Here is a 25,608-nt window from a genome sequence, read left to right on the forward strand (position 1 = left end):
CCTCAGACCAGGGCATCCCGAGTGTCAGCACTCTCACGTCACCTGCGACACCGTGTGGGGGAGGTGCGGCGGCCCTCGGGGCGTCACCTGACGAGGGCTTTCCCTGGGTCTGCAGAGGACTCGTTTCCACCCGCAGCACCTGGAGGCACGTGCCAGTCCCTGCGGCCGCCGTAGCAGGTCACTGTGAACTTGTGGATCTGGAGGCAGGAGGCCTGGGAGAGGCCTGTAGAGCTGCCTCCTCCTGGAGGCCCAGGGGACCCGTGCTATCGGCCTCGGCCAGCTTCAGAGGCAGGCTGCCTTCTGGGCCCCTGTTCCTCCTCCATCTCAAAGTCAGCAGAGTAGCACCTTCAGCTCCCTCAGGGGCTCAGACCCCCTCGCCGCCTCCTCCTCTCACGGAGACCCGCCCCACAACCGCCCCATCCAGGCCCTTAGTTCCTCTGCTGCACTAGGCCGTACAACAACTCGTTACCGACGCGGCGACTTCCAGCGATGGAAGTCGGTCCTCCTGGAGGCCGCCGTCTGACTTGAGGGTACTGGCAGCCCCGCTCCCTCTGTCACGCTGGGGAGGATCCTTCCTGCCTTGCGCAGCTTCTGGTGGCTCTGGGCATCCCTTGGATCATGGCCTTGTTACTTTAATCTCCGCTTCCTTTGGCACCGTCTTTCTTAAACGGGTACTCATCATTGAATCTGGGGTCGCCCTAATTTGGGCTGATTTCTTCTCAAGATCCTTAAAGTCCACATCTGTGACCCCCTTTTCCCAGACAAGGTCGCCCTCGAAGGTGTGCAGTTAGGACTTGGACGTTCCCTTGCGGGGGCCACCGTGTGAGGCGGGAAATCCGAGGGTCTTCAGGGTCTTCATGCCGTCTGCCATAGTGTGCTTTTTCGTTCTTGGCTGAGTCTCTTTAAAGGTCTTCAAAGGAAGAAGGAACAAGGTCGTTCCACGTTGTAATCATGCCTTAGTCTTCGAGTCTCTCTTTCTAAGTGACGGCTTCGTGTTTTCTGCATTCGCTGCTCCTCAGCAGGGAATGAGCTCTTCCACGTTCACGGAGAGAGAAATGTGAGCTCGTGCAGACCTGGAAAATGGTGCTCTCCCACCCAAGGCGGCGTGATGACGTTTCCAGCCTCCTGGTGTCAGCGGGACTCACAATGACCAGATGCCACGGGGCTAAGACAAGAGCGTTGACATGTTAAAGCCTCACCTACCCCAGGAAGGATCTTGTGTCCACAGGTGGCCTGTGAGGGGTCAGGTACGGTGGATATCGCAGACGCAGCCTGGGGTGCCTGGTCAGCACCTTGGAGAGCAGCCCCACTCTCGGGATCACTGCGGCTCTGCGGCCTGTGAGGAGTCGCTCCCAGAGGCTGGACGTGCAGACAGGACGGGCTGGACGGCGGTGTGTCCTCACAGAGGTGAGGTCACTGAGTCAGGCACCTCACTCTTCAGGTGTGAGGGGTAACGGTTCAGGGTGGCAGGTCCTGGGCTTGGGCAGAGCTCCGCTGGGGTGGGATGGATCCTTCCTGTGGTTGCAGGTGAGAGAAAGCCGGGTTCAACCGCCTCCGACTCATGCTAATTCTACTTGGAAGAATACAGAGCAAAATTCCAAAAAAAGATCCCAGGCCATTTTTCTCCTTTAGCAATGCTGCACAAAGATCCCTCCCGATTCGGCGGTTACTCTATTTCTGGGCACGAATCTCCTTCCTTCACGCGCTGCCAGGAGCTGCGTGGCTCCGAAGAAGCTGTCAGGCAGTTGGGACGTTATTGCCTGGTTCCGTCCTCCTTTGTGCTGGTGATTTGGACTCCAGCGCTCCGTTCTAATTGGCGATGTGTCACGCATTTCCTGTTGGCCGGGGATGGTGCCGCCGCCTTCTCGACCTTTTGTTCCTGTCAGCTTCGTTATGATTTCAATATTAATTAGATCATTTGTTCATCTCTGTCTTTGGCATCTGTTAAGAACTAATATCCTGGAATTGTCGCTGCATAACTCAGGGGATCTTGGAGCGAGCCAGCACCAACCTGCCCGCCTCCGGCGAGCGTGCCCGGGAAGCGCTCCTGGGTCCTCCCGCCCCTCCTGGGAGCTTCTCACCTGCTCTTGGCCGGCCGGGCCCTGCTTGTCCAGGGTCAGGGGTTTGCTGGATTCATGGGGCTGTGACCGTGCCGCAGACTTTGGGTCTCAGCGTCCCATGTCTCCCAGGGACACGTTTATTCTGTGTTTGGCAGGAGGGAAGGGGGCCCTCCATCACGTGTTGGCGTTTGGTTCACGGTGTAAACTCCCACTGTGCGGCTTTGGTGGTGGGAAGAGTGTCGCTTCCACTGGGTTCCAGAAGAAACTCAGAGAGGTTCAACAGACTTCCTGAGCGCACGGGATCACACAACCGCGAGATCCAGACACAGGTACGTGTGGATCCAGGCACAAAGAGAGCGCTGAGGCTGCCGCCGCCTCCCGCCATTTTCCTGTCTAACAGCTTCACAAAGGCACGTGGACACACAATGAACGGCACGTATTTAAGTGGAGGAGAGTTTGCTCCATTTCAATGGCTTCATGGGTGCAAAATCACCGTCTGAAGTGAGGTAGTGCACACATCTTTAACCTTTGATCTTTCTTCGTGCTTCTTTGTGATCCCTTCTCTCTCATCTCTCTCCATTTGATCCAGGCAACCACTTAGATGCACTTTGTCTCTGAAGGTTAATTTTTATTTTCTGTAAATGAAACAAAGTATGCTTGCTAGCTCTGTCCTCATCCCCCTCTTATCTGTCTCTCTTCTACTCAGCATAATTAATTTGAGATTTATCCTTGCTGTTATGTGTCTTAATAATTCCTTTTTAACTGCTGAGTAGTGTTCCACTGCATGAATAGATCACACTTCACCCATCTGTCGGTGGACATTTGGGTTGTTCCCGATGGGGCTAATGCTCCTGGGAGCATTCATACAAGTCTTTGTCTGTTATTTGTGTCATTTCAAGCTGTCATTTCTCTAGGAATAGAAGAGTTGCATAATGTGCTTAAGCTCATGTTGAACTCCTTAGGAAATAGCCAAACAGTTTCCTGCAGTGGGTGCAGCGTTTATATTCCCGCCATCAGGGCCTGAGTCCCGTGGCCTCCACAGCGGTGCCCACACTTGGTCCCATCATCCTGTCTCTTAGCCATTCTGATGGGTTTAAGAGGTGTCCCCTATCTGGATTCAGACTGCATTTCTGGAACCGTCATTGAGCGTCTTCCTGTGTGTTATTTGACACTTGCGGATCTTTGGTAAAGTGCTGCTCAAATATTTGGCCCATTATAAATTTTTAAAAATACCCGCAATTGAGCCGATCAGGTATGATTCGAGCTCCTTCAGCCGGCCTGTGACCTGTCTTTCATGCACTTTCATCTTTTGAAGAACATAAAATTCTCACTTGAGGAGATCCAACGTCTAATTTTGTTTTTCTTTTATGGATTAAGCTTTTGCTGTAGAACCAAAAAAAAAAAAAAAAAAAAAAATCGCCTAGTCCGTGTTGACAGCATTTTCCTCGGATACCTTCTGCATTTTTAATAGCCTCAGCTGTCACGTCTAGGTCGCGATCCTGGTTTTGAGTTCATTTCTGGGCGTGTGGGGCGGGGTCTAGACGCGCCTGCTGGGCGGGGCTTTTCCAGGCGTCTCAGCCCTTTGAAGGATCCGGGTCTGCGTGTGAGGAATCGCGGGGGCGTCCTTGTTGTCTGTGGGGAGAGTTTAATTTCTTGTCTGGGTGGCTTTCATCGCCCCGCTTGCTCACCCTGGTGGGCTTGCAGTGAAGGGTCGCCATGGAGCCCTGACCGAGCGGGGGTGGCGTCCTGCCTCGGCCCTGGCCGGGAGGAGGCTCAGAGGTGAGGCCTGCGGCTGCTCTTGCTCTGCACATGACTTTTGTGGAACTGCAGGAACTTCCCTGGAGGCCTGGTTTTTCTGTGTCCTTGAGACGACCTTGTGCTCTTGCCCTTCCTGGACGTGGGGTTGCCCGGCTGTTCCTTCATGCAAAGAGTTTGGGCTGCTCGACGCCTTCCTTCTAGCTGGCCACCCCTTCCTTCTAGCTGGCCACCCCTTCCTTCTAGCTGGCCACCCCTTCCTTCGGCGGGCCACCCCTTCCTTCGATGGGCCACCCCTTCCTTCTAGCTGGCCACCCCTTCCTTCGGCGGGCCACCCCTTCCTTCGATGGGCCACCCCTTCCTTCTAGCTGGCCACCCCTTCCTTCGGCGGGCCACCCCTTCCTTCGGCGGGCCACCCCGCTCGGTCCGGCTTTCTTCAAGCCTAGGCCGGCATGTCTGCCTGCTGGTTCCTGTTCCGCAGAAGGCGCGGGCCGCACCAGAACCCTCTTTGGTTATTTCACAGCCAGGAACCACGTGCTGTCTGCCAGCTCTTTGGCGGGGACAGCTCCCGAGGGCAGCGGCCTGTCCAGCGGTCACCCCGGCTCCAGCTCCGCCTGTCGTGGCGGGAGGGCACTGCTGGGAGTGCACTGGTGGCAGGAGGTGGACGTGCCCAGGGAACCGCAGCAGGAGCTGGGGGTGCCCTCTCCCGGGTCACAGGCGCCTGCTCGGGGACCCAGCGCTGGCGTTCAGCAGCGCAGCGGCAGGCGCTGTTCTGATGGGTGCAGGTGGACGGCCAAGAGCGCCTCCCCCAGCCCTAAGACCGGGCAGGACTTTGTCCATCTGTCTGCTCGGCGCATCCTGGTCCCCTGGCACCGTGCCTGGCACTGAGCAGCTGCTCCACGGGCAGACGTGGAGTGCAGTCCCTGGCAGCTCGTGGAGCCCGAAGGCGGCAGCCCTGCTGGGGGAGAGGTGGGCTGTGCGGTCCAGGGGACGCAGCTCCTGTCCCTGAGGGACAAGAGAGAAGGGATCGTGAAGAAGCATGAAGAAAGATTGAAGGCTAAAGATGTGTGCACTGCCTCACTTCAGACGGTGAGCCTGCTTTTAAAAAAAATGGGTTCTTTTTAGTTAAACGTGACACAGAATTCATCTTGCTATACTTCTGCAGTTGTGGGATGTATCTCATTCTAACGAGGACCCGTTCCCGCGGATGCACAGGATGGCGGGTTCCTGTGGTGTTTTCACATACGTTTGTAGGAACGTGATGTCTGATCCTTTCCACTGTCTTTCCTTTTCCTATGCACCCTCCCTTGCCTCCATTCCCCTTTGTCTAGTCAACTGAACTTCTATGCCCCCCTTTATTGTGGTTGAGCTTCCACATATCAGAGAAAAGGTTCAACCTTTGATTTTTTGGGGATTGGCTTATTTCATGCAGCATGATAGTCTCCAGATCCATCCATTTACTGGCAAATGCCATAATTTCATTCTTCTTCAAGGCTGAGCAATATTCCATTGTGTGTATATATACCACATTTTCTTTATCCATTCATCTGTTGAAGGGCACCTCAGTTGGTTCCATAGCTTAGCTATTGTGAATGAGCTGCTATAAACTTCGATGTGACTGCAGTCACTGGAGTATGCTAATTTTAACTCCCATACCAAGGAGTGGGATAGACAGGTCTGATGGTGATTCCATTCCTAGTTTTTTGCGGAACCTCTGTACACACTGGTTGACCCATTTGCAGTCCTACAGGCAACATAGGAGTGGATCCTTTCCCCAGATCCTTGCCAGCGTTAGCCCTTCCAACTGGGGTGAGATGGAGTCTCAGTGCAGCCTGGTGTTTCTCTACTTGCTAGAGGTATTGAACGTTTCAAGTGAGCCTCGGAGCCTGGCTCAGTGTGGTGGACCCTGGCACCACTGGGCTCCCAAGCCCTTCATGCACACGAGTACACACAGTACCGTGCTCACAGGACCTGAATCCCCGTGGCCTGGCTGTAGCAGCCACCTCTTACGGGACATCACCACACCAGGCAGTCACCGTCACCCAAAGCAAGGGCAGGGCTGAGCCTTGCCTCCGAGCCGCTTCTCCAGGCTGCATTCCTTGGTGCTCCTGGACGTCACCCTGTGCGCGCCCTGGGCTGGTTCAGGCTGCTGATCTGCAGCGTGGGCTCTTCTCTCCCTGCCCTTTGTACACTGACCATTTGAGCATATCCTGAGAAGTTATGATCATTACCTTCTGCAGGTAAAGATGTGTCCTCTTTTTCTCTTAAATATCTCACATGTCTGCAGAGAAATTCACTCATGTTAGGAACGCATGAACATCAGAGAGAATGAAAAACTGCAATTCCTTTGGCAGCCAAAGTCCTGGTACCACAGAGATGTGACAAGCACAGGTGAGAGATTCTGAGACTCTCACATGTTCTCCCCAAATGCTCAGGGAGTCCAGCACCAGCAATTTATTAACTCTTTATTGATGTACATCACTAGGCTGTTAAGGACTTTTACGAGTGATGGCCGCCTTCTTCCGCTGGTGAAATACAGATTCTATCTCAGTGCAAAACAAGGGCTGAGGTTCCTAGGGGCAGATGGAGTGGATTACATGGTCTCCTGTTCAGCGACCTAGGCTTGTCTCTTACCTTCTGTTGTCGAGAGGAATGGGCTCCCAGCAGTGAAAGATCACTTCTGCTCACACACGCAATCTATCCCCCTTTTCTGATTATATTTTCTATCAATTGCTCTTGACTCCATTAGTCCTCTTTTTGTTAACCATAATGAGAGGCCTGAAGCTGGGTAACTTTATAAAGAGAAAAGGTTTAATTTTGGCTCCTGGTTCTGGAGGACCAAGGACAAGGGGCTGCATCTGCTGATGACCTTCTTGCCGGCAGAGACAGAAAGCACACGTAATGCTTGCTATTTCAAGCTGAGGTCACAGTGATCCCTTCGGATGACAGGAATATCAGCTCTGTGAGAGACATGCATGCTCACCTGTCCAAACCCAAAGAATGAACTAAGAGACATGAAGTATAGCAAGAGGCGAGGCTGTATCGACGGATTCAGTCAGCTGTTTCCCTGCTATGACTAAACGACCCAACCAGCACAACTGTAGAGGAGGAAAGGTTCATTTAGGGCCCACACTTTCAGAGGTCTCAGTCCATAGCAGGCTGGCTCCATTCCTCCAGGCTCAAGGGGAGGCTGAACATCATGGTGGGAGAGGGTGGTGGACGGAAGCAGCTCACATCACGGTGGTCAGGAAGCAGAGAGAGACTCCATGTGCAGATACAAATATACAAATATATACCCAAAGCCACACCCCAACCCCACCTCCTCCAGCCACACCCCACCTCCTCCAGTTACCACTCAGCCAATCCCACCAGGGACTAACTCGCTGACTGGGTTGGGACTCTCACAACCCCATCGTCTCCCCTCTGAACCTTCTTACATTGTCTCATACGTGAGATTTTGGGGAACACCTCACATCCAAATTATAACACCGACAATCTTGCGAGGCTGGGTGTCTGGGGGAGCAGCAACCCCTCACTGTGGAAACCTGCCTTCCGTGGCCCAGAGCGCAAGGTCCCTCCCCGGCCCCTCACGGGCTGAGTACTGCCCGGCAGGACCTTCCTGAATTACGCCTGGGTTGCACTGCCTCCTACTGGGCTGTTGGAGAGCTACGCCCTGAGTCTCCCCACCGCCCTTGGTTCTCGGGCGGCAGGGAGGCCCCCCTGGGCTTGCGTGCATTCTGTGTGGAGAGCGTCTTGGCTGGCAGGCCGGCCCGCTCCCCACCTCCTGTGTGTCGGGTCTGTCCTGTTTTCTCACTCAGGTGCAGACTGCTGGTAACCAGTGTTCCGTTTCCTCCTTGGCTGATGTTCTTACGTCCTCGGTGATTTCACATCGAAGGCTAAGTGCTGCATTCTGAGCACAGACGCTGCACTTCCTGTTTCTCAGAGCTGCCCTGCAGAGACGAGGAGACTGACGTTCACAGAGGTTGTGTCCAAGCCCACGCAGGTGGGAACGAAGACCCCGGGAGCGGAGCCCAGGTGCACTCGGCTGCAGAGTCCGCACTTCCCCAACACCAGCACGGCCTGAAGAGCTTAGGGACGGTTGGCTGGGTCCCGAGGGGTCCGAGTGGGGAGGGGAACGTCTGTGGGGTGCAGGGCGAGGAGGGTCTCGGGAGTTGTGTTCGCACCAAGGGCACGGGCGAGCAGGGCACGTGGAGACGAGGGCACCGTGGAGAAGCGGAGCCCTGGCCGGAAGCTGCCGCCCTCGGGAAATGTCTGCAGCGCTGAACGGGCAGACGGGGGTCCTGCGTGGAGCCCCCGCCTGGGTTGACTGAGTCAGGAGTGGGGTGCAGGCCACACAGATGGGGCATCAGGAAAAGCTGCTGCTGTCGAGAAGACCCCGAAAGATGGAATCAGAGGTGCCAGCCGTTCACTGAAATTCAGAATGTGGATTCTTAAGAAATCGATGGCTGTCCCCAACCCACAACAGACCAGGGCCCAGGCCCTCGGACCGCAGGGGCAGCCAGCGGCACCAAGCCAGGGTGTTCTACTGCCGGGCTCTCCCGAGGCACATGGACAGGCCACACCCGCAGCCCACTGAGAGCACGGATTCTTCACGGAGTCTCCCCAGTGAGAGGCGGGGCAGATGGGCGCCGAGCTGGCCAAGAGTCCCCAGAGACGGAACTGGCACATCTGAAAGAACAGAAGCAGAACAATATAGGAGAGGTGCCAACGGCAGCCACCGGGCACACCAGAGTGCTTCTTTTGAAGTGATGCTTTGCCTTGGTAGGCTGGGCGTCGGGGGTGGTTGGCATGGTCCCCTGTCCCCTGTCCGCTGTGATGGAGCCGAGGTCTGCGCCTCAGGAGGCTGAGGTGTGCTAATCAGGACTCCTGGTTCTGAGCGGCAAGGTGAACTGCCAGGCTTCCGGGACAGAGGGGCATGGGGTGTCATGAGCAGCCTGTGGGAGGCCTGGGCTCTCGGTGACGGTGACGGTGACGGTGACAGCAGAGGCCAGGGAACGGAGCTGTGTCCCTGTGCTTCCTGTTCCTCATGTCCAGGCACCAGCTCTCTTCTCCTGGACTAGCTTGTAGAACAGGGTCACTGCCATTGTAGCCTCAAGTGACATCTGTATATCGTTGTAAAATGGAAGGGAAAGAATCTCACCCCACCCCGGTCAAAACTCGCGAGGAATTGTCCTGGCCAGCTGAGCACAACCCAGCTCCGGCTCCCCGGTGGGGCTGGTGGTGGGGACCGGGCCGGGGTGGGGCTGGGGGCAAGTGGTGCTGGCGTGCGGGGGGCTGGAGGGGGTGCCCGGGTTACACGCTCATCTTGCAGGCAGGGACTGAGAACCCAGGAGGTGGCCGGGGCTCCTGGGAAAAGCAGCAAGACGAGAGCTGCCCTGCGAAGACTGGTGCTTTAGAAGCTGAAAATCCAGCTGTGTCCAGACGGCACTGTGGCCCTGGAGATCTGGGAGTGCAGGCATGTTCTACGTTCCCAGCGTCCGCCTGCAGGATTCCCGCTGGAGGAAAAGTGCGCTCGGCCAGGAGCTGCGGAGGACTTAGCTTTGGTCGTGATGGGTACAGAGGGGTCCACCAGGTCATCCGGGAACAACCGGGTCCTCCCGGCAGGAGGAACCAGCGAAAGCGGAGCTGCAGGGGAGGGGGAGCCCAGATGGCCCGGAGACTGGAGGGCGGGCGGGCTGGCCACTCCAGCCACGTGAGGAGCTCCGGCCTTATCCTACATCACTGGAGGGTGCTAACTTACCGAGTGAGAGGTTTAGAAAACCACCTGTAAAGAACGGTGATTTTGGCCGTAGAGCGAGGGGTGGGTTCGAGGCAGGAATTGCCCTGGAGGACCCCTCCCACCTGCCCTACAAGGACCCTGGATGGCTCAGGAGGCAGCGTGGCTGAACGGGTTCAGGGTGAACAGGACCTTGATCCTCGTGGGTCAGCGCTTTCCTCCACCTCCCCCTGGTCCCCTCCCGGTCTCCCTCTGTCCCGTCTCAGGGTTGTCTTCCATACCACTGACCTCGGGTTGGTGTGCTGCATTTATTTGCTGACGACTTTATTGTTGGCGTTTGGGAATTCGCTGTCCCGTGTCCCACGTCATCCTGTGAAAGGACAGAGTGTCTTGCCAGGAGCCTGTGTTGTGACCGGACATCTCCCAGGAGCACCCTCCCCTGGAGGGGTCTCCTATTCACAGAGCCAAAAGAAAGGCACCTCCTGAGGCGGGGGCCGTGAACAGGGACGCCCTCCTGGGCTGGCATGCCTGGCGCCTGGGGAAGCTTGGCTGCCCAGATCATGACTGAGGTCTCACGAGCTCATAGCCGGGTTCCCGGAGAGAGGCTCTGCGTCGGAGGCTCCTGAGAACCTCAGGCCTCCTGACCCGCTCTGGACCGTAAGGAGAAGAGCTCGTGTGCAGAGATGTCCGCAGGGAGGGAAGAGGTTAGCGCCCCAAAGGAGAGGGTTCAGTTGGAACTGCGGGAAGCACAAGGGGACCTGCCACTCGGGTGCTTCTTGGCTCACGTGAACGTGGCATCCGTCATCTCTAACCAGGAAGCAGCCGGTTTGGAAACCTCGTTCACTTAATTATGTCAACACAGGAGACACCTTGTGGGCTGTCTTCCCAGGTTGATAATTATCTCTCCCTTTCTGTCTGGTAATTGCTTCCCCTCACCTCTCCCTGCACTTGTGAGTGGGCTGCTCGCCATGGTTGTCCTGCTGGCCTGTCCCCGGGGAGCCAACCTGCTGGCCCGCTGGCCCCTGAGCAGGACCAACCGCAGCATCCCTCCCAGGATTCCAGGGAGCCAGCCTTGGCTTCTGCCTTAACGGGAGGTTCCCATGAATCGTCTGCCAGTGGCTGGAAGGGCAGGGCCGATCCCAACAGCGTGAGAAGAGGCATCCAGGGCAGCTGCGGGGCGGACGTCCTGGGGACCAGTTTCCTGGTTGAGCAGAGGCTCTGTTGCTTTCGGCCTGAGCACGACCCCCACTCTTCTCTTTCCAGCGCAGCCTGTGCCTTGCAGCTGAAGAGCCTCATTGGCCGCTGCCTGATTGTTCCTAAACCCACACTCCCCAGAGAGACAAGCCCCGAGGTCAGCGCTCCGCCTCCCACTTTACAGATGTGCAGGCCGAGGAAAAGAGATGGAGGACTTGCCGGCTCTGCATCCCTCCCGTCCTCCCCACCCGGAGAGGGCTGCTCTGTGGCCCTCTGCGTCCTGGCCAGGCAGCGTCCCACTAGTGGGTCAAAGGCTGCAGCAACTCCAGCCCCAGGTCCTGGGACCTCAGAGGTCTGCAGGAGGGCAGGGGGCGCTTGTTTCCCAGAAGCCCTCAGTAATGCCTTGGAATGTCATTGGCTGGAACTGGACCACAGGACTAGCCCTGAACCAATCATGTGGTCAGGAGCGAGCCCCTGCCCCCAGAAACAGCTGCCTGTGTTGCTGGTCTTACTGGCAAAGGTCACCATGAAGTTTGATGTTGGCTGTGGGTCCTGGCAGATGCCCCTCATCAGGGCCAGGAAGCCCCTTCTATCCCTGGCTTGTCCTTTCTGGCATGAGTGGCTTTGGTTTTGTCAAGTGCCTCTTTGCTTACTGAGACGAGCAGGTGCTTCTGTTCCTTAGTGACGTGGTGTACGGCCTTGATGGCTTTTCCCATGTCAGTCCAGCCCTGCACTTCTGGTAAGTCCCAGCTGGGCCTGCGGCTGTAGATTCCTGGATTCAGTCCGCTATTTTCTTGAATATTTTTGCCTTTCTCTCTATGAGACCTACCGATTCGTAGTTTTAGTTTTATGTGACTTCTTCAATTTTCGTTTCAGGCTGAAATCGGCCCCATGAAATGCATCGGGAAGAATTTTCACCCTTTCCAAACTTGAAAGCGTTTGTCCCAGATTGGGGTTCATCCTTGAAACGTTTCGTGGCTCCGCTAGTGATGCCCCGGGCGTGGCGTTTCTTCGCGTGCAGTTTCTAAAACCGGCGCGGCCCTGTGCTCTCACTGCCCTGCAGTGTCCGGGCTCCTCCGAGTCCGTTGGAGGAGGTTTTCCTCTGGAGGAATCTGTCCCTCTTAGGCTCTCCAATTGGTCATACAACCATTCGGGGTCTCTTATTTGTAGCCTTCCTTCTTTCTTTAAATGTGGCAGTCCTGTCCCCTCTCCCATTCCTGGTTTTAGTGACTTGGGTCTTCTTCCTCTGTCCTTTGTCAGTCTGACTAAATATCTGTCCATTTTGTTATTTTTAATGCATGGATTCTGTTCTTTGCCGATTATCTCCATGCGCGATGTCATGGATTCAGATCCAAAGTTTAGAATCGCGGTGTCTGAGATGCTGACACTTTTGCTAACGACCGTGTCCCGTTAGATCCAACCCGACCTGTCTCATGTCAACAGCTGCTGCAGGCTTCCTAGGGCGGCGTGGCAGGCGCCGCCTCCTTTACCCTCAACCTAGTTCACCTCTGATCGGAAAGTGTGTTTCTGCGGCCTCACGTGTGGGAGCCCATCCATGACGTCTGGCGGTCTCTCTTGGCTGGACGTTGGACCCACTAGTGGGCATGCTCTGTTGATGTTCGGGTCCCGTCCTCCCTACGCTGTCTGCGTCTTAGTCTTCCTTCATTTTTGTTTCTCTCTTCTACTTTCACTGACTGCTTTTGCTGTAGCCGAATATTTCCTAGTGTAATATTTTAACTCTCTTAACGATTCCTTACTATTTTGTTTGGAGTGCTTTCTTAGTAGTTGCTCCAGGGTTACATACACAGCTTACCAGATCGACTTCAGGTTTTTGTAGTAACGACTCCTGTGGATACGGAGGGTGACTCCCACCTAATTCTCTTCCTCCTACCCCTCTTTGTGATTTTTGTTATTGTGCATATTAAATAGGTCATAAGCATAACAATGTGTTGTTATAGCCATATAATTTTATGACTCGTATGGAAGCTCAGAGCAGGAGCGCAGGCCATAATCAGATGGTTTTCAGATCAGCTTCCTTATTTACCCTCCTGGCTCGCTCGTTTGGTTGTGTCTGTGGCTCTAGCTCCCTGGGCGTCAGACTCCCACTCTGCGCAGCTTGGCTCCTGCCTGCCTCCTTCTTCCTGTTATTGTTCAATATATTCCTTTTCTACATGGTTTGGGCCCAATAGTACAATTTTGTACATGCTGCTTGAGATAATTGCTCTTAGAATCAGTTTAAGAAGGAAAATGAATATGCATTTATACTGTCTTTTATGATTAGGCAATTACTTTTAATAGTATTTTTTAATGTGGGTTCCAAGTACTGTACAGGTAACTTGCTCTCAGCTTGAAGAACTTCCGGAAATGTATTTATTTTGCCTTCATTGTTGAAATATAATTTTGCCACCTCTACGACTCTTGACTGACAGTTACTTTTGAACCTTTTCGATGGTCTTCCCCAGCCCTCTGGTTCCATGATGTCTGATAGGTCAGCTGGTAATCTGAGTCTCCCTTGTGCAGACTGAACAACTTTTCGTTTGACGTTTGTATTATTTTCTCTTTGTCTTTCAAACTTTTTACGGTGACATGTCTAAATGTGAATGTCTCAGTGTTGATCCTACTTGTTGAGTTCTCCAATGTGCGATGTTTCCGTCAAGTTCGGAATGTTGTAAATCATTATTTCTTCAAATATGTTCCCACTCCTTTCTCTTTCTACTCTTTCTGGAATCCCTGTTACACATCTCCGGGGAGCTTAGTGGCCCCGTTTCTCTTAAGCTCTGTTCACTTTTCTTCATTACCTTTTCCTTTGTTCCTGGGGTGTACAATCTCTATCCATCTCTCACTTTTGCTTCTTCTCCCTGTGCGACCTCATCTATCCTTTTGATCTTCTCTAACAAATTTTTCATTTCAATTTTTGTGCTTTTTTTCCTCCCCTCTGAAAATTTGTTTTTTCTAAAAAATAATTTTGCTTTCTGATATTTACTACATGTTAAGACACTGTCATACTACTATCCTTTCATCATTTAAGGTTGTTTTAAAACACATACTCAATTTTATGTGCATTATATATGGTATACAACATATATTTTTATATATTGTATAATATATATTTACGTATTTTCAAATTTTGCCGAGCTCAACGTCTGAGCTCTCATAGCAAGTTTCTGGTACCTGCCTTTTCCCCCTGTGGGTGGGAAACACTTTTCTGGTTACTGTGGACTGTGTGTTCGTGTCCTTCCATCGAATCCCGTGTGGAAGCCATAACCAGCGTGTCGATTTTTGGAGGTGGGCCTGGGGGGCGTCATTAGGGTTAGCCGAGGTCGTGAGGTTGGGACTGCGTGATGGTGTCTGGGACCGCGTGATGGTGCCTGCGGCAGAGGAAGAGGACAGACCCCTCCTCTCCCTCTGTGGGCGCCCCGGCCCCCGTGGGAGCATGGCGAGAAGGCGGGGTTGCAGGCCAGCCCCGGGGGCTCTTTTCACCCTGCAGTCCCGAGTCCGCCAGCTTGCAGATCTCACGCTTCTCAGACTCCAAAACGGTTAGGAAGCAAGGTCTGTGGTTGACGAGGCCCAGCCTGCGTGCTTCGCTCTGGCAGTCTGAGCTGACTGGACAGGCTCCTGTTTACGTCTTGAGTTTTTGCTGTTGTTAGTGGAGACCTGCTGATTCGGGCGATGCCCTTGACCTGCAGGGGAGCTGAGCCACGCGCCAGGCTTTTGTGGCCGTTGGCTTGTTTGCTTGCTGGTGTCTGCAAGGAGAGCCCCGCTCCCCTCCTGCGTGAGCCTGGTGCTGCTCCTCAGCGGGCTCAGCCTTGGTCACGCTGCAGCTCCTGGTGGGACAGTGGCGTCGGCAGCGTCCCCCACTGTCTGACACTTGAGGTCTCTGCTAGGCTGTCTCAAATTCAGACTGCGGCCTTCCAGTGGTCTGCAGCTGTCGCTTCGGAGTTCTTCAGGCATGTCACGTGGGCCGCTTCTGGGACGCAACACAGAACTTGCTGGGCCCTAACGACCGGCTACCTGATGGAGTTTAATGCACTTCAGGAAACGACATATTTGCAAGAGCCCCTTCCTCAAGATGCATCCTGCTGGGGGCCGAGCTGGGTGGGCAGAACGGAGTGATTACGGATCGTTCCTGAATGGAGTGACCTGGAGGGACGGGAGCGTCATGCCTGAAAGTTATGACCCTATGGCAAGTGACTTCCTTGTGCGATTCTTGGAGGGCTGGAGAGCTCAACCGGCAGACTTCTCCTGTTCTCACGTCAAAGCACCCGCTGCGCTGCCTCCCGTGGTGGCAAATCAGTCGTTTATGATGCAAAGACGTGGCCGAGCCTGAGACAGTGCCGCACAGACAACAAAACTTAGGGAGACTTGGCCCGAGAAACCCTTGGCTGGAACCTCACGGCAAGTTAAATCTCCACTGGCCTCGTTCTTTACAAACGCGTGGTGTCCTGCCCCGCGGGTGCTGGAGCTGTGAGGATGACTGAGGCCTGACCTTAGCCTCTGTGGGTCATGACTCAGAGCCATTCCTTTAAAGCTGGGGATGGGAGAGTGACGGCTGACAGGCCGTGGTGGCTTTGTGGAGCAGGTGGCGTTGGAGCCCTGTCTCGGGGATGTGTAGGGGAATGAGAATCACGTCCAGTAAGAGTCCCTGTCATCTCACCCCAGGGGCTGCCTCTCAGGCCAGCCAGAACCAGAGTTATTATAGCCCGGATTCAGCCAGCCCGTCCCATGTAGAAAGGACTCAGAGGCAGTCAAGGGGTGATTCTGGTGAGTGACTGTGCCACCAAGGTGCTGCCTGAGCACCAGGCTCCCCTCTCTGACCCTGGGTGGGCTCTGGTTTCCCAGACGCCCCTGTAAATCTTCACCAGGAGTGTGAGCTTGGGTGTCCAGACTTCCCTTGGCAGCAGAAAATAAGTCTCGCCTCTTCTAGGTCTTTGGCGTGGTCCTTTCTGTGACCTGGAGAAGGTGTGGGAGGTTGCTTTTCCCCTTTTTCTAAAGTCTCAGAGATAAAAATTCTTGGTTTCTGATTCTTACAAGTGAAGTTCACGGTTCACACCATCCTTTTTGCAAAGTTTCTTTCCTTAAAAAAAAAAAAAGTTTCCGTCAGCTGTGGTGGAGCATGCCTGTAATCCTAGTGGCTTGGGAGGCAGAGGCAGGAGGATCAGAGAAGTTCAAGGCTAGCCTCAGCAAGCAAGACCTTGTCTCCAAATAAAAAAATCACAAGAGCTGGGTGTGTGGCTCAGTGTCGAGCACTCCTGGGTCCAATCCCTAGTACTGCCCAGCAAAAAAAGTAGTTTTAAAGCAAGTTTGAAAAACACAAATAATTCTCTCCTTCTGTACTTCTCTCCTTTTAAGAATACATTAGTCCTGCAGAATATTTGTCTTTCATGTGACTGATTTCTCTCTCCCCTGAAGACCTAAGCTCACAGTCCCAGCACCTGTGCATGTGCCATGTGGCTCCCATGCTGCAGAGGAGCTCCCAGCAGCTCAGGGCCCTGCTCACAGCTGTGCAGACTCCGGCAGCGCCTCCTGCTGGGCTCAGCAGGTAGACACTTTCTGTCCTCCAGACACATGTGAGGCGTGTGAAGCACTGGGCTCTTATCTAAACCTGTAGGTGTTGGTGGTGCTTTTAAAATCTTCCCGGTGAAGGGAGAAAGTGCTTAAATGAGGACATCCCATGGACAAGCACATGCTGAGCTTTGTACCAGATCATGACCTTGGGCCTTGGTTGTGGGCACAGTCTTGATAAGGGGCACCATTTTGGGAGTGCTTGTTTAAAAAGGTAGAATTGAACTTTGTTTCTCTAGAGGAAAAGGACTAGCTTTTTTTTTTTTTTTTCCTCTATAGAGGTGGCCCAGCAGTGGGGGGTGAGGGACATGAGTCTCTTTTTGCAGGTGTCCCAGGCATTAAGGTGGGCAGTAGCCCTTTCTTGATGTTTGCATGGACTGAATACAGCCAGTGAGGCCTGGGCATCAGACACAGACAGAGAACGCACATGTGATTCCATCCATATGAAGTTCTAGAGAATGCGACTGATCTACAGTGGAGAAAGCACATCAGCAGTTACATGGAGCCAGGCGCTCAGGGAGTGACGTATGGAAAAGAGGCATTCAGGGCAACAGGAATGTTCTGCGTCCGAGTGTGGCGTGGTTTCCTGGGTACACAGAGCATCAAATTCATAGAACTGTACCTTTAAACATATGCACCGTTGCTAATTATAATTAATCATGAATTATATCTCAGCAAGGTTGGGTAGAGGTCCCCATGTGTGTATTTAGGTCTTGCCTCTCCCAGTCAGGCTACGATCCTCTAGAGCCAAGGCCACGTCTTCCTTGTGTGGGCTGAATCAAGGCAGCAAGAAATTGCACCCAGGAGGCCTTTGACAGAGAGCCCAGAGTGAACCCAACACTCCGCTTCTTGCAGCTGTGATCCCTGGAGAAGCAGCTTCGCCTGGGCCTCAGTTTTCCCATACATAACTTAGGGACAAAACACCTAATATACAGAATATTTGAAGAGTTTCATGGGTATAAGTCTAAGTAACTCTTTGAAAACAGTGAAATTATATAATAAAAAATACACATGATAGCTATTATTATTCTTTTTTATTATTTGGCAAAAATTCAAGATAAAATAAATATTTTTTGGAATCTACTATACCTTACAGTGTACTTTGCTAAACAGTAATACACACAAAGCACTGGGTCGAGATTTAAATTGACTAGTTTTTTTCTGTTTTGATATGAAACTTCAGTATGTTCTGTGAATTTTGAGAGAAACACTCCCTGATTCTCTGGCGTTCTTTTCTTCTAACTTGGTGCTGCAGTTCCCAGGCTGGGAGAGGAGTCATAAGGAAGAGGTTTGATGCACAGTCTGCCATCTCAGACGGATGGGTCAACAGTTTGGCAAACACAGAGGATGGCTGATACAGATTAAATTCCTGTTGCTTTCCTAAATAGGAAATGAAGAAAATTATGTGTCTTACAAGATCCCCAAGGAGACATCTTCACACCTGGAGAGTTCCCTTTTGTCTCTTTTATTCATGAGTAATATAGTTACAAAAGTGTAATTTGACAGTAAAAATATTAACCTCTAAAGGCAAGTTTCCTAAGATGACATTTACAAGTCATCTTACACGTGCTCACAGATTAACGTGACACAAGTTATCTGTTTTCCGTGCTCCTGTCCTCAGTTCTTCTTATATTAGGATTGATAGTGTTTGGTTTTGAATGTTCCTCTTGGGGCTCAGACAGCCTTTCAGGTATCATTTAAATGATGGAAACCTGACTCTGATTTTTACCTTGTCACACCTTCCTTTTATCTCCTAAGACGCCGCTGCCCCAGCACACACACATTCTCTGTGACTTCATACACAGGGATCTCAATTCCTAGTAAAAAGGCCAGATGGATCCCTGGGACTCCAAGGTCACGCCTGTATCAGCTTTGTGTCTCCCATTGGTCAGTTTTCTCTAATGACCTTTGAAATGGCTTTCATTTTTCTTCATGCCATTAGCATGGGACTTTGTTTAAGTCCTCCTGTTTCCCTTTTACCAAGACACACCCTGCTTTTGGTCATGCCTGGGAGGAACAGGTCCCAGAGGAACCGATGGGACTCAGTCACACATTCAGATCTACTTTTTGAACACTTTCTAAGTGCTCTGCACTGAGCCAGAGGCAGAGGGACAGGAGTGAAGAGGGGACAGGTCCACATCTGCAGGCAGATTATCTTGGGGGGGGGGGGTGTCCAGAGATAAGAAATGCCCAGGAGCATTCCGAGAATATCAGCTACCGAGAAGTAATTTATATAGTATAACGGCGCAGTCTGGTGCAGTTTACACGATGTAAATCATACGACATAAACGGTACAAAGTGTAAGGCATGCAAGTAATGGGGCAATCGTGCAATGCGTACACAGTGCACCACAGCAAAGTAGAGGAATGTGGAATAACTAGATGGAGGGGGACGGGTCGAGGGGCAGCAAGTTTAAAGTGGAAATGCCTAAAGGGAGGCCCTTCGGAGGAGTGGCCCTTGAGCTGGGATCTCTGGTGTGCTTTTGGTGGCAAGTAACAGGACGGCATGGATGAGCATGGCCTTCACAACGAAGAAACTCCAGCAGCCTCTCAGGTCGGGCCCCAGCAGCACCTGGGTCCCTTCTGCCTGCCCAGCTGACGGCGTCAGCCCCCGGCTAGCTCCCTGCACGTTCTTGGACCCCTGAGGCAGATCTGCTGTCATTTCCATGCGACAACATCCGGTGGAGGATGGGTCACTTCTGGAGCTTCTCCGGTAAAGGAGCCCTTCCCCAGAATTCCCTGCGGGCTTCTCACACGCCATTGGCCGGAGTCGTGCCACGTGCCTCTTCTTAGCCAATCACTGGCAAGGAGGAGGGTCCAAGGATTGGCGCGGCCAGGCCCAGGGGGGCGGAGCACCTGGAGAGAAGGGAAGCCATGTTGGCGTTAGAGCAGAGGAGGAGCGGTCTGAGGGCCGCTGGCTGTGCGTGCCCAGGGTCAAGGACGCCGGCCGCTCGGGGAAAGGCGGCGAGGCCCGCCCTGACCCCCCTCGCGAGGCCGGGCGGAGGCGCCCCCTTTCGGAACAGGCGAAACCAGCATGGTGACCTTCCCGGGTGGAGAGGCGAGAAAGGGCCGGAGCGCGTTCAGGAGCTGCCCCTGCTGGCGCCCTGGTTCCCGGAAGGGGCCGCAGAGCCGCAGGGAATGAGTTACAGCCCGCGGGCTGCGCCCCCGGGAATTCTGTCCGCATCCTGGGGAGCCTAGCCTGTTGGGGTCTGGCTTCTCTACCAAGGAGGCAGTTCAGAGGTGTTAAGGGGACGGCTGGAGGCCGTCCCGCTGCCTGCCGTGCGCAGAGTAGGGCTCAGACCCGGCCCTAACGGCAGGCGCCTGCTGGCCTGTGCCGCACTGCCCGCTTCGCTGGCTGTGCTTCCCTGTGCAGCGGAGGCAAGAAGCAGGCCATCCATCAGCTGAGGACGTGTGACTCAGAACTTTTCACTGCAGTGTATGTTTCCACCAGTGACCACAAAAGCCCAAAAGAATGTTGCTTTTGGGGTTGCAAATAATTTTTAGAAAGAGTGAATTTACAGGTCCAGAATCTGTAAGTAATGAGGGCCAACTGTAAATTGGTGAATCCATGGAGTGGGGAACTCTGGTTTTTGTGCATCTGATAGAGCCCCTATATGTTATCATGTACTCATTATGAAAAGCCTGATTTGAGCTGTTTTGTTTGAATTACTCCCGGACGGGGAAGCACACATTTTAAAAGTGTGTTTATAACCTAGGAGAAATAACCCAGATGATAGATAACATACAGAATTGCTAAGGTCTTTCACTGTTAAATTTTTAACTAATTATTTTTTCCATGTCAGTTATACATCAGTTCCTGAAAGACAGGGCAGGGTTAAGCTTGCATGTGCTCTGAAAGGATGCAGAGTCACTGCATTATGATTTCAATTCTAATGACAAAAGACCTCATGGTTTCCAAAGATGATGTGTTCCTGACAGTGGGATGTGATTCAGACTGATCCAAAGTGGGCTTAGGATTTGGTGTGATGCAACAGACCAAGAAGAAACAGAATTTTCCACAAATTTGAGGTCTGTACTTTAGGAGGTAGGATTGGGAAAGTCCCAGTGGCAGGTGACAACTACCTGTACCAGGGAGAAGGTGAGAACAGAGCAAAACTTCCTAATGTGTGCACTGCAGCCTTCTGATTTGTAGGGAGCCTCCTTCTTTGGAGTTGGCCTGCCTGACATGGTCAGAGTACACTCTCTTGCTGCCTCCAGAGGAAAGGTTCTGATAGAACTTCTGATTTTTCACAGTGCAGTGCTCCCAGGGGCCAGACTTCGCTCTGTGATGGGCCTTCTGTTTCCATTCTGAAGTGTCTAAATGGATGGCAGCCAGGCTTAACTTTGTGTCAGCATCATGGGATCTAAAAATAAGAGCATGACCCTCCATTCCATTTTTCTGCTCTAAATGGAAATCTTATTCCGATTGTTCCCTTACAATACTGGGCACAGTAATGCAGATTTAAATCCCTCAAATATGCCCTTCAAAATAGCTGGTTTTCTTGGCTCTTTGTTTTCTTCCTTTTAAAAAAGTAAAGCAGAGAAGATGGGAAAGTATTCTTTTTCCTAGAATTTGAAGAGTCAAGGTGATGCCCCTTTCAGCTCAAACTGGAATCATGGGACTGAGAGACACATTAGCACCTCTGTCCAGTATCACCTTTTAAAAACAGAATTCATGGGTACTGGGTCATAATTTAACAATTACATATAGAATGTAATGTTCAAATGAGGGTACTTAACATTCATGTCAAACATTTCAAAATTTTTAATTAACACAATAATTGTACATGTTTATGGGCTGTAGTGTGATATTTTAATACATGTTTACACTGTGTACTGCTCAAATCAGGACAACTAATATTTCTATTTTCTATTACCTTATAATTGGGGCCTTTAAGCTCTTCTTGCTGGTTAGTCATGAGTCGTAAGTTAGTACGAGCCATTGTCCCCCCAGTTTTGTAGAACCCCAGAACTTATTCTATTTTGGTACACGTTATCCAACCTCCCACTACCCACCTCCTTCCCAGCCTCTGGTAATCACTGTTACACATTCAGATTGACTTTTAAAAGCACACACCTATGAGAACATGCAGAATTTGACTTAGTTCACTTAATGTTCTCTACTTCGATCCATTTTGCTGTAAATGATAAAATATTATTCTTTTATCACTGAATAGTATTCCATTATGTACAACTGTATGTATACAGCACAGTTTCTTTGTCCATCCACTGATGCGCATCTGGGTTGATTCCCTGTCTTAGCTATCATGAACAGTGCAGCCATGAACATGGGGGTGCAGGTATCTCTTATATACTGATATCACTTCCTCTGGAGATGTACCCAGAGTGGATCATATAGTAGATCTACTTTTAGATTCTCGAGGAAGCTCCATCTGTTCTCCATATGACTATATTAGTTTACATTCCCATCAGTAATGTATGAGAGTTCCCTTTTGCTTACATCCTTGCCAGCATTTGTTATTTGTTTTCCTTTGGTTAATAGCTATTTTAACTGGGGTGACATAGTATATCATGTTTTGATTCTTATTGTCCTGATGGCTAATTAAGTTGAGTCGTTTATTTTTTTTTCCCCATGAATTTGTTGGCCATTTGAATTTATCCATTTAAAAACACATGCAGACCAAAGAACAAAGTCAAAAATAACCCTGTGTACTTACAGACAAATGATTCTCAACCAAGGTGCCAAAAGCATATGTTGAAGAAAGGAGAGTGTCTTCAATAAATAGCACTGGAAAAACTGGATATTCACAAAGGGGGGATATAAATTTGACCTCTATTTCTCACTCTTTGAAAACAGACTTGAGCACTAGGGTGCAGCTCAGTGGTAGAGCACTTGCCTGGCATGTGCGGGGTCCTGGGTTCCATCCCCCATGACACAAAAGAACAAACAAATGACAATGAGATCAGAATGGTCAGAAACTCAAAAGTAAGACCTGAAACTATGAAACCACGAGAAGGAAACAGAAAAAACGCCTCATGGTGTAGGTGTAGGCAGTGACTTCTTACATAAGACCCCCAAAGTACAGGGAACAAAAGCAAAAGTAGACAAATAGGAATGATCAAACTAAAAAGCTCCTCCCCAGCAAAGATGCCATAGAGGGAAGAGACAGCTGCAGAATAGGGGAAAAAGTTTGTAAACTGTAATGTGACAAAGGGTTACTATGTGGAATGTATGGGAACTTAAAATAACAACAACCACAGCAGCAGCAGCATCCTCAACAGAATCCACCGTGATGCGAGGGCGGACTTGCTGCTCAGAGGAGCAGATCCTGGAGAGCAGGGGACTTGGGACCGCTCCATCCTGACAGACAGAAGGGAACCCAGAGGAGCTTAGCGAGGCCCCGTTGCTCTCAGGCAACCTCTGCATCGCTTTGTGGACCAGGGTTACCCAGTCAGGGTCACTGATGTCAGTGATCTAGTTAGTGGCCTAGGTGAGACCCGCGTGTAGATTCCCTAAGACGATACTGAAGTTGTGAAGTAGAAATGACAAAGGTTCTCTGTGGCTGTGGGGGGACTGCCTTTCCTCCTCAAGAGAGCATGTTTATATTGGTACCATTTTGCAAGGTAGGGCAGTAATTTGTCTCAAATGACTTGGAGGTTTGCTCTGGGTGTGGAAGTTGGTATTTCTGATGTTGCCCTGAGTCTTTCCCCTGATGCTTCTTAGCAGACAGCTGGGCTCCTGGGTCTGAGGCTCAGAGGGGAGGCCTGAGCTCCAGCTCCAGATGCAGGTGAAGAGGGGAGGAAGGGAAGTATCAGGTTCTAGTTGGTGGCTTGTCAGACTGGCTATGGTGGCATCACTGACTGAGGTCTGAGCCTTGTCAGCAGCCCTAGCCTGATGCTGCACCTTAAAAGTAGGCTATGACCTTGAGCCAGTCACATCACATTGCTTGCCTCAGTATCTTCACCTTTACAATTAGATCAGGAACCTTTTGCCGTTTTGTGATTCTGTTGTGAATAGATGGTTTATTTTCTGACTTCTCTTCATGACATGATGCCTACTCTTTCCTTCCCCTTCCCTCATATGTACATTTTCCTGACAGCCAGGAGAACAAGGCAGCAACATATTATTTGCTTATCTTGAAGATTTGTTTTGAAATGGAGCCTCAAATTGTCTAATTCTTAATCTGTGAATGGATCTGTTAAAAGGGGTGCCTTCAAAGACTGAGTCAAAATACCATGCTAAAATGCTACATCCTTACCATCATTGTGCAAAATTATAGTTTAATGGGGCAAAAATAATTGCATCCATGTTTCTAACACATTTCATGAGAGCTTTGCCTCATGGATTTACCAAGATTTTAATCTAGTGTAAAGCTCTCTTGGTTTTTCAGAAGATCCTCTTTATGGTTTCAGTTAGGTATGTTTTTATGTAACAAAAACCTTTTGTGCATCTGCTAATATGGTGCCAGAGTGAAATAAGATGCACCTGGGGTTTGATTAGTGGTGGTTTGAGTTCATAAAAAAAGGTAAGATAAAGAAAAAGCACACTCACAAAGGCAACAGAGGTTATGCAACTCCATTAAATTATGTTTACGGTCTTACTTGTCAGAATTTTGTAACAAAATGCTTTTCTGGAGTCTGTTTATCAGTATTTGTCACTAATTAGTGCCTGCAAATCACCTTTTCTGCGAGTCATGTTCTTGCGGTCATCCTGGTGTCCAGTAAATCAGAGTTCTTGCAGCTCATGAGCTCTTCTGTTCTTAGGTATGTCCTGTGCTTTTCTTGCTGGTGGGTCTCATGATTCTCTCTCTTCCCCAAAGGTTTCCAACAACTGTGACTCCATTTTTGTGAATGGGAAGGAAATGAAGAGTAAAGTGGACACGATCGTGAATTTCACCCACCAGCACTTCACCTCCCAGGTGGAGGTCACTGTCTGGGCACCCCGACTCCCCCTGCAGATTGAGATCTCAGACACAGAGCTGAGCCAGGTCAAGGGCTGGAGGATCCCTGTGGCCTCCAACAGAAGGTGAGTACCACACCACGGTGGGTCACAGTGGTCTGCGTGTAGGGTTCAGATGAATCTGACTTTGGGACTTTACTCGCACTTCAATATTAACACCTCCTAGTATAGTTGTGAGGATTCAGTAAGATGATGGAAGTGCCTAGCGTGAGACCTGGCATGGAGGCTGTGGCTTTTCTCCAACCCCATCTCACTCCTGTTCATTCCTTTGTTCTCTTTCTCAGAAGCCTACTCGTGGATGTCGGCCATTTTTCATGGGTACAATAGAGCAGTTAAGATTGTGAGCTCTGGAATGAGGCTGCCTGAGTCAAACCCTGGTTTTCCCACTAAGCTCTGTGAACTTGTGGCTTCACCCATTCATTCTTCGGTTTCTTTATCTGAATTGAGGATAATAATATTACTGAAAAGTTGTCCCAAGAATTCAGTGACAGGATGCATACTCCAGTAGACAGAATTCTAAAGATGACTCCTCTCCAAGATTCCCATCTCTTGCTTAGACAGTCAAACACTAATCTGATAGTGTGGTGAGGGGACATTGCAGAAATAGCTACAAACAACAGTCTTATGATAGGAGAGTATCCAGGTGGGCCAGAGCCATCAGATAAGCCCTTTGGGAGCAGAACATTCTCCCTAGACAATAGCAGAAGGGGAGGTGGGAGGGATTTTGCTGGCTTTGAAGATGGATTGAGCCACAGACCATGGAGAGTGGGTGGCAGTATTTTTAGGAACTGGGAGCAGACTGAGGATGCGCACCAGTCCAAAAATGGTGGCCCCAGTCCTTCAACAAAAGGATCCAAATAACCTGCAACAACCGGACTGATCCTCAGGATGGGCTCTTCCCTCACACCTGCTGATCAGAGTCAAGGTGGCCGACTCCTTTTTGGCAGAAGTCTGTTGACCTGCCTGAACTGCTGACCCACAGAGCTGTGAGCAAATGCATGGAGTCGTGGTAAGCTGTGAAGTCTGGCAGTTCTTCATGCAGAATGGAAAGGGAAGCACAAGTGTTGCCCAGTGGTGGAGGCAGTGCAGCACCCACTTCCTGGGAGGGTGGGGAAGCATGCGGAGAAGGCAGAGGAAAGGCCAGTTTTGTTCTGAGCGGCAGCAGGGAATGTGGCCGTGGCTCCCAGCATGTGGGAGGAGCACCCTGGAGAAATCGCTTCACTACCCAGACAGCCTTGAGGGCCGGTAGAAATCTAGACTTGAGAAGTACCACCTCTGAGGGCCCAGAGGAATGTGAGGAGTGCTATCCTTGCCAGCAGGAGACAGTGCTCAGCAGTTGGGTCCTGCATCTGCAGAAAGCAAGCGAGACTGGCTGTGGCT

At 51.3% G+C, this 25,608-nt stretch overlaps 1 protein-coding gene across 1 annotated transcript in view; it reads left to right on the forward strand.

Moving 5' to 3' along the window:
- Positions 1-25,608, forward strand: part of TMEM132B (transmembrane protein 132B) — a 393,438-nt gene that overhangs the window by 355,393 nt on the left and 12,437 nt on the right. The window contains exon 6 of the mRNA XM_079151212.1: positions 24,089-24,294. Coding sequence (XP_079007338.1) covers positions 24,089-24,294 — 206 coding nt within the window. The remainder of the gene's footprint in view (positions 1-24,088; positions 24,295-25,608) is intronic.

The sequence above is a fragment of the Sciurus vulgaris genome (genome assembly GCF_902686455.1).
Source record: "Sciurus vulgaris genome assembly, chromosome: 8".
Taxonomy (NCBI): Eukaryota; Metazoa; Chordata; class Mammalia; order Rodentia; family Sciuridae; genus Sciurus; species Sciurus vulgaris.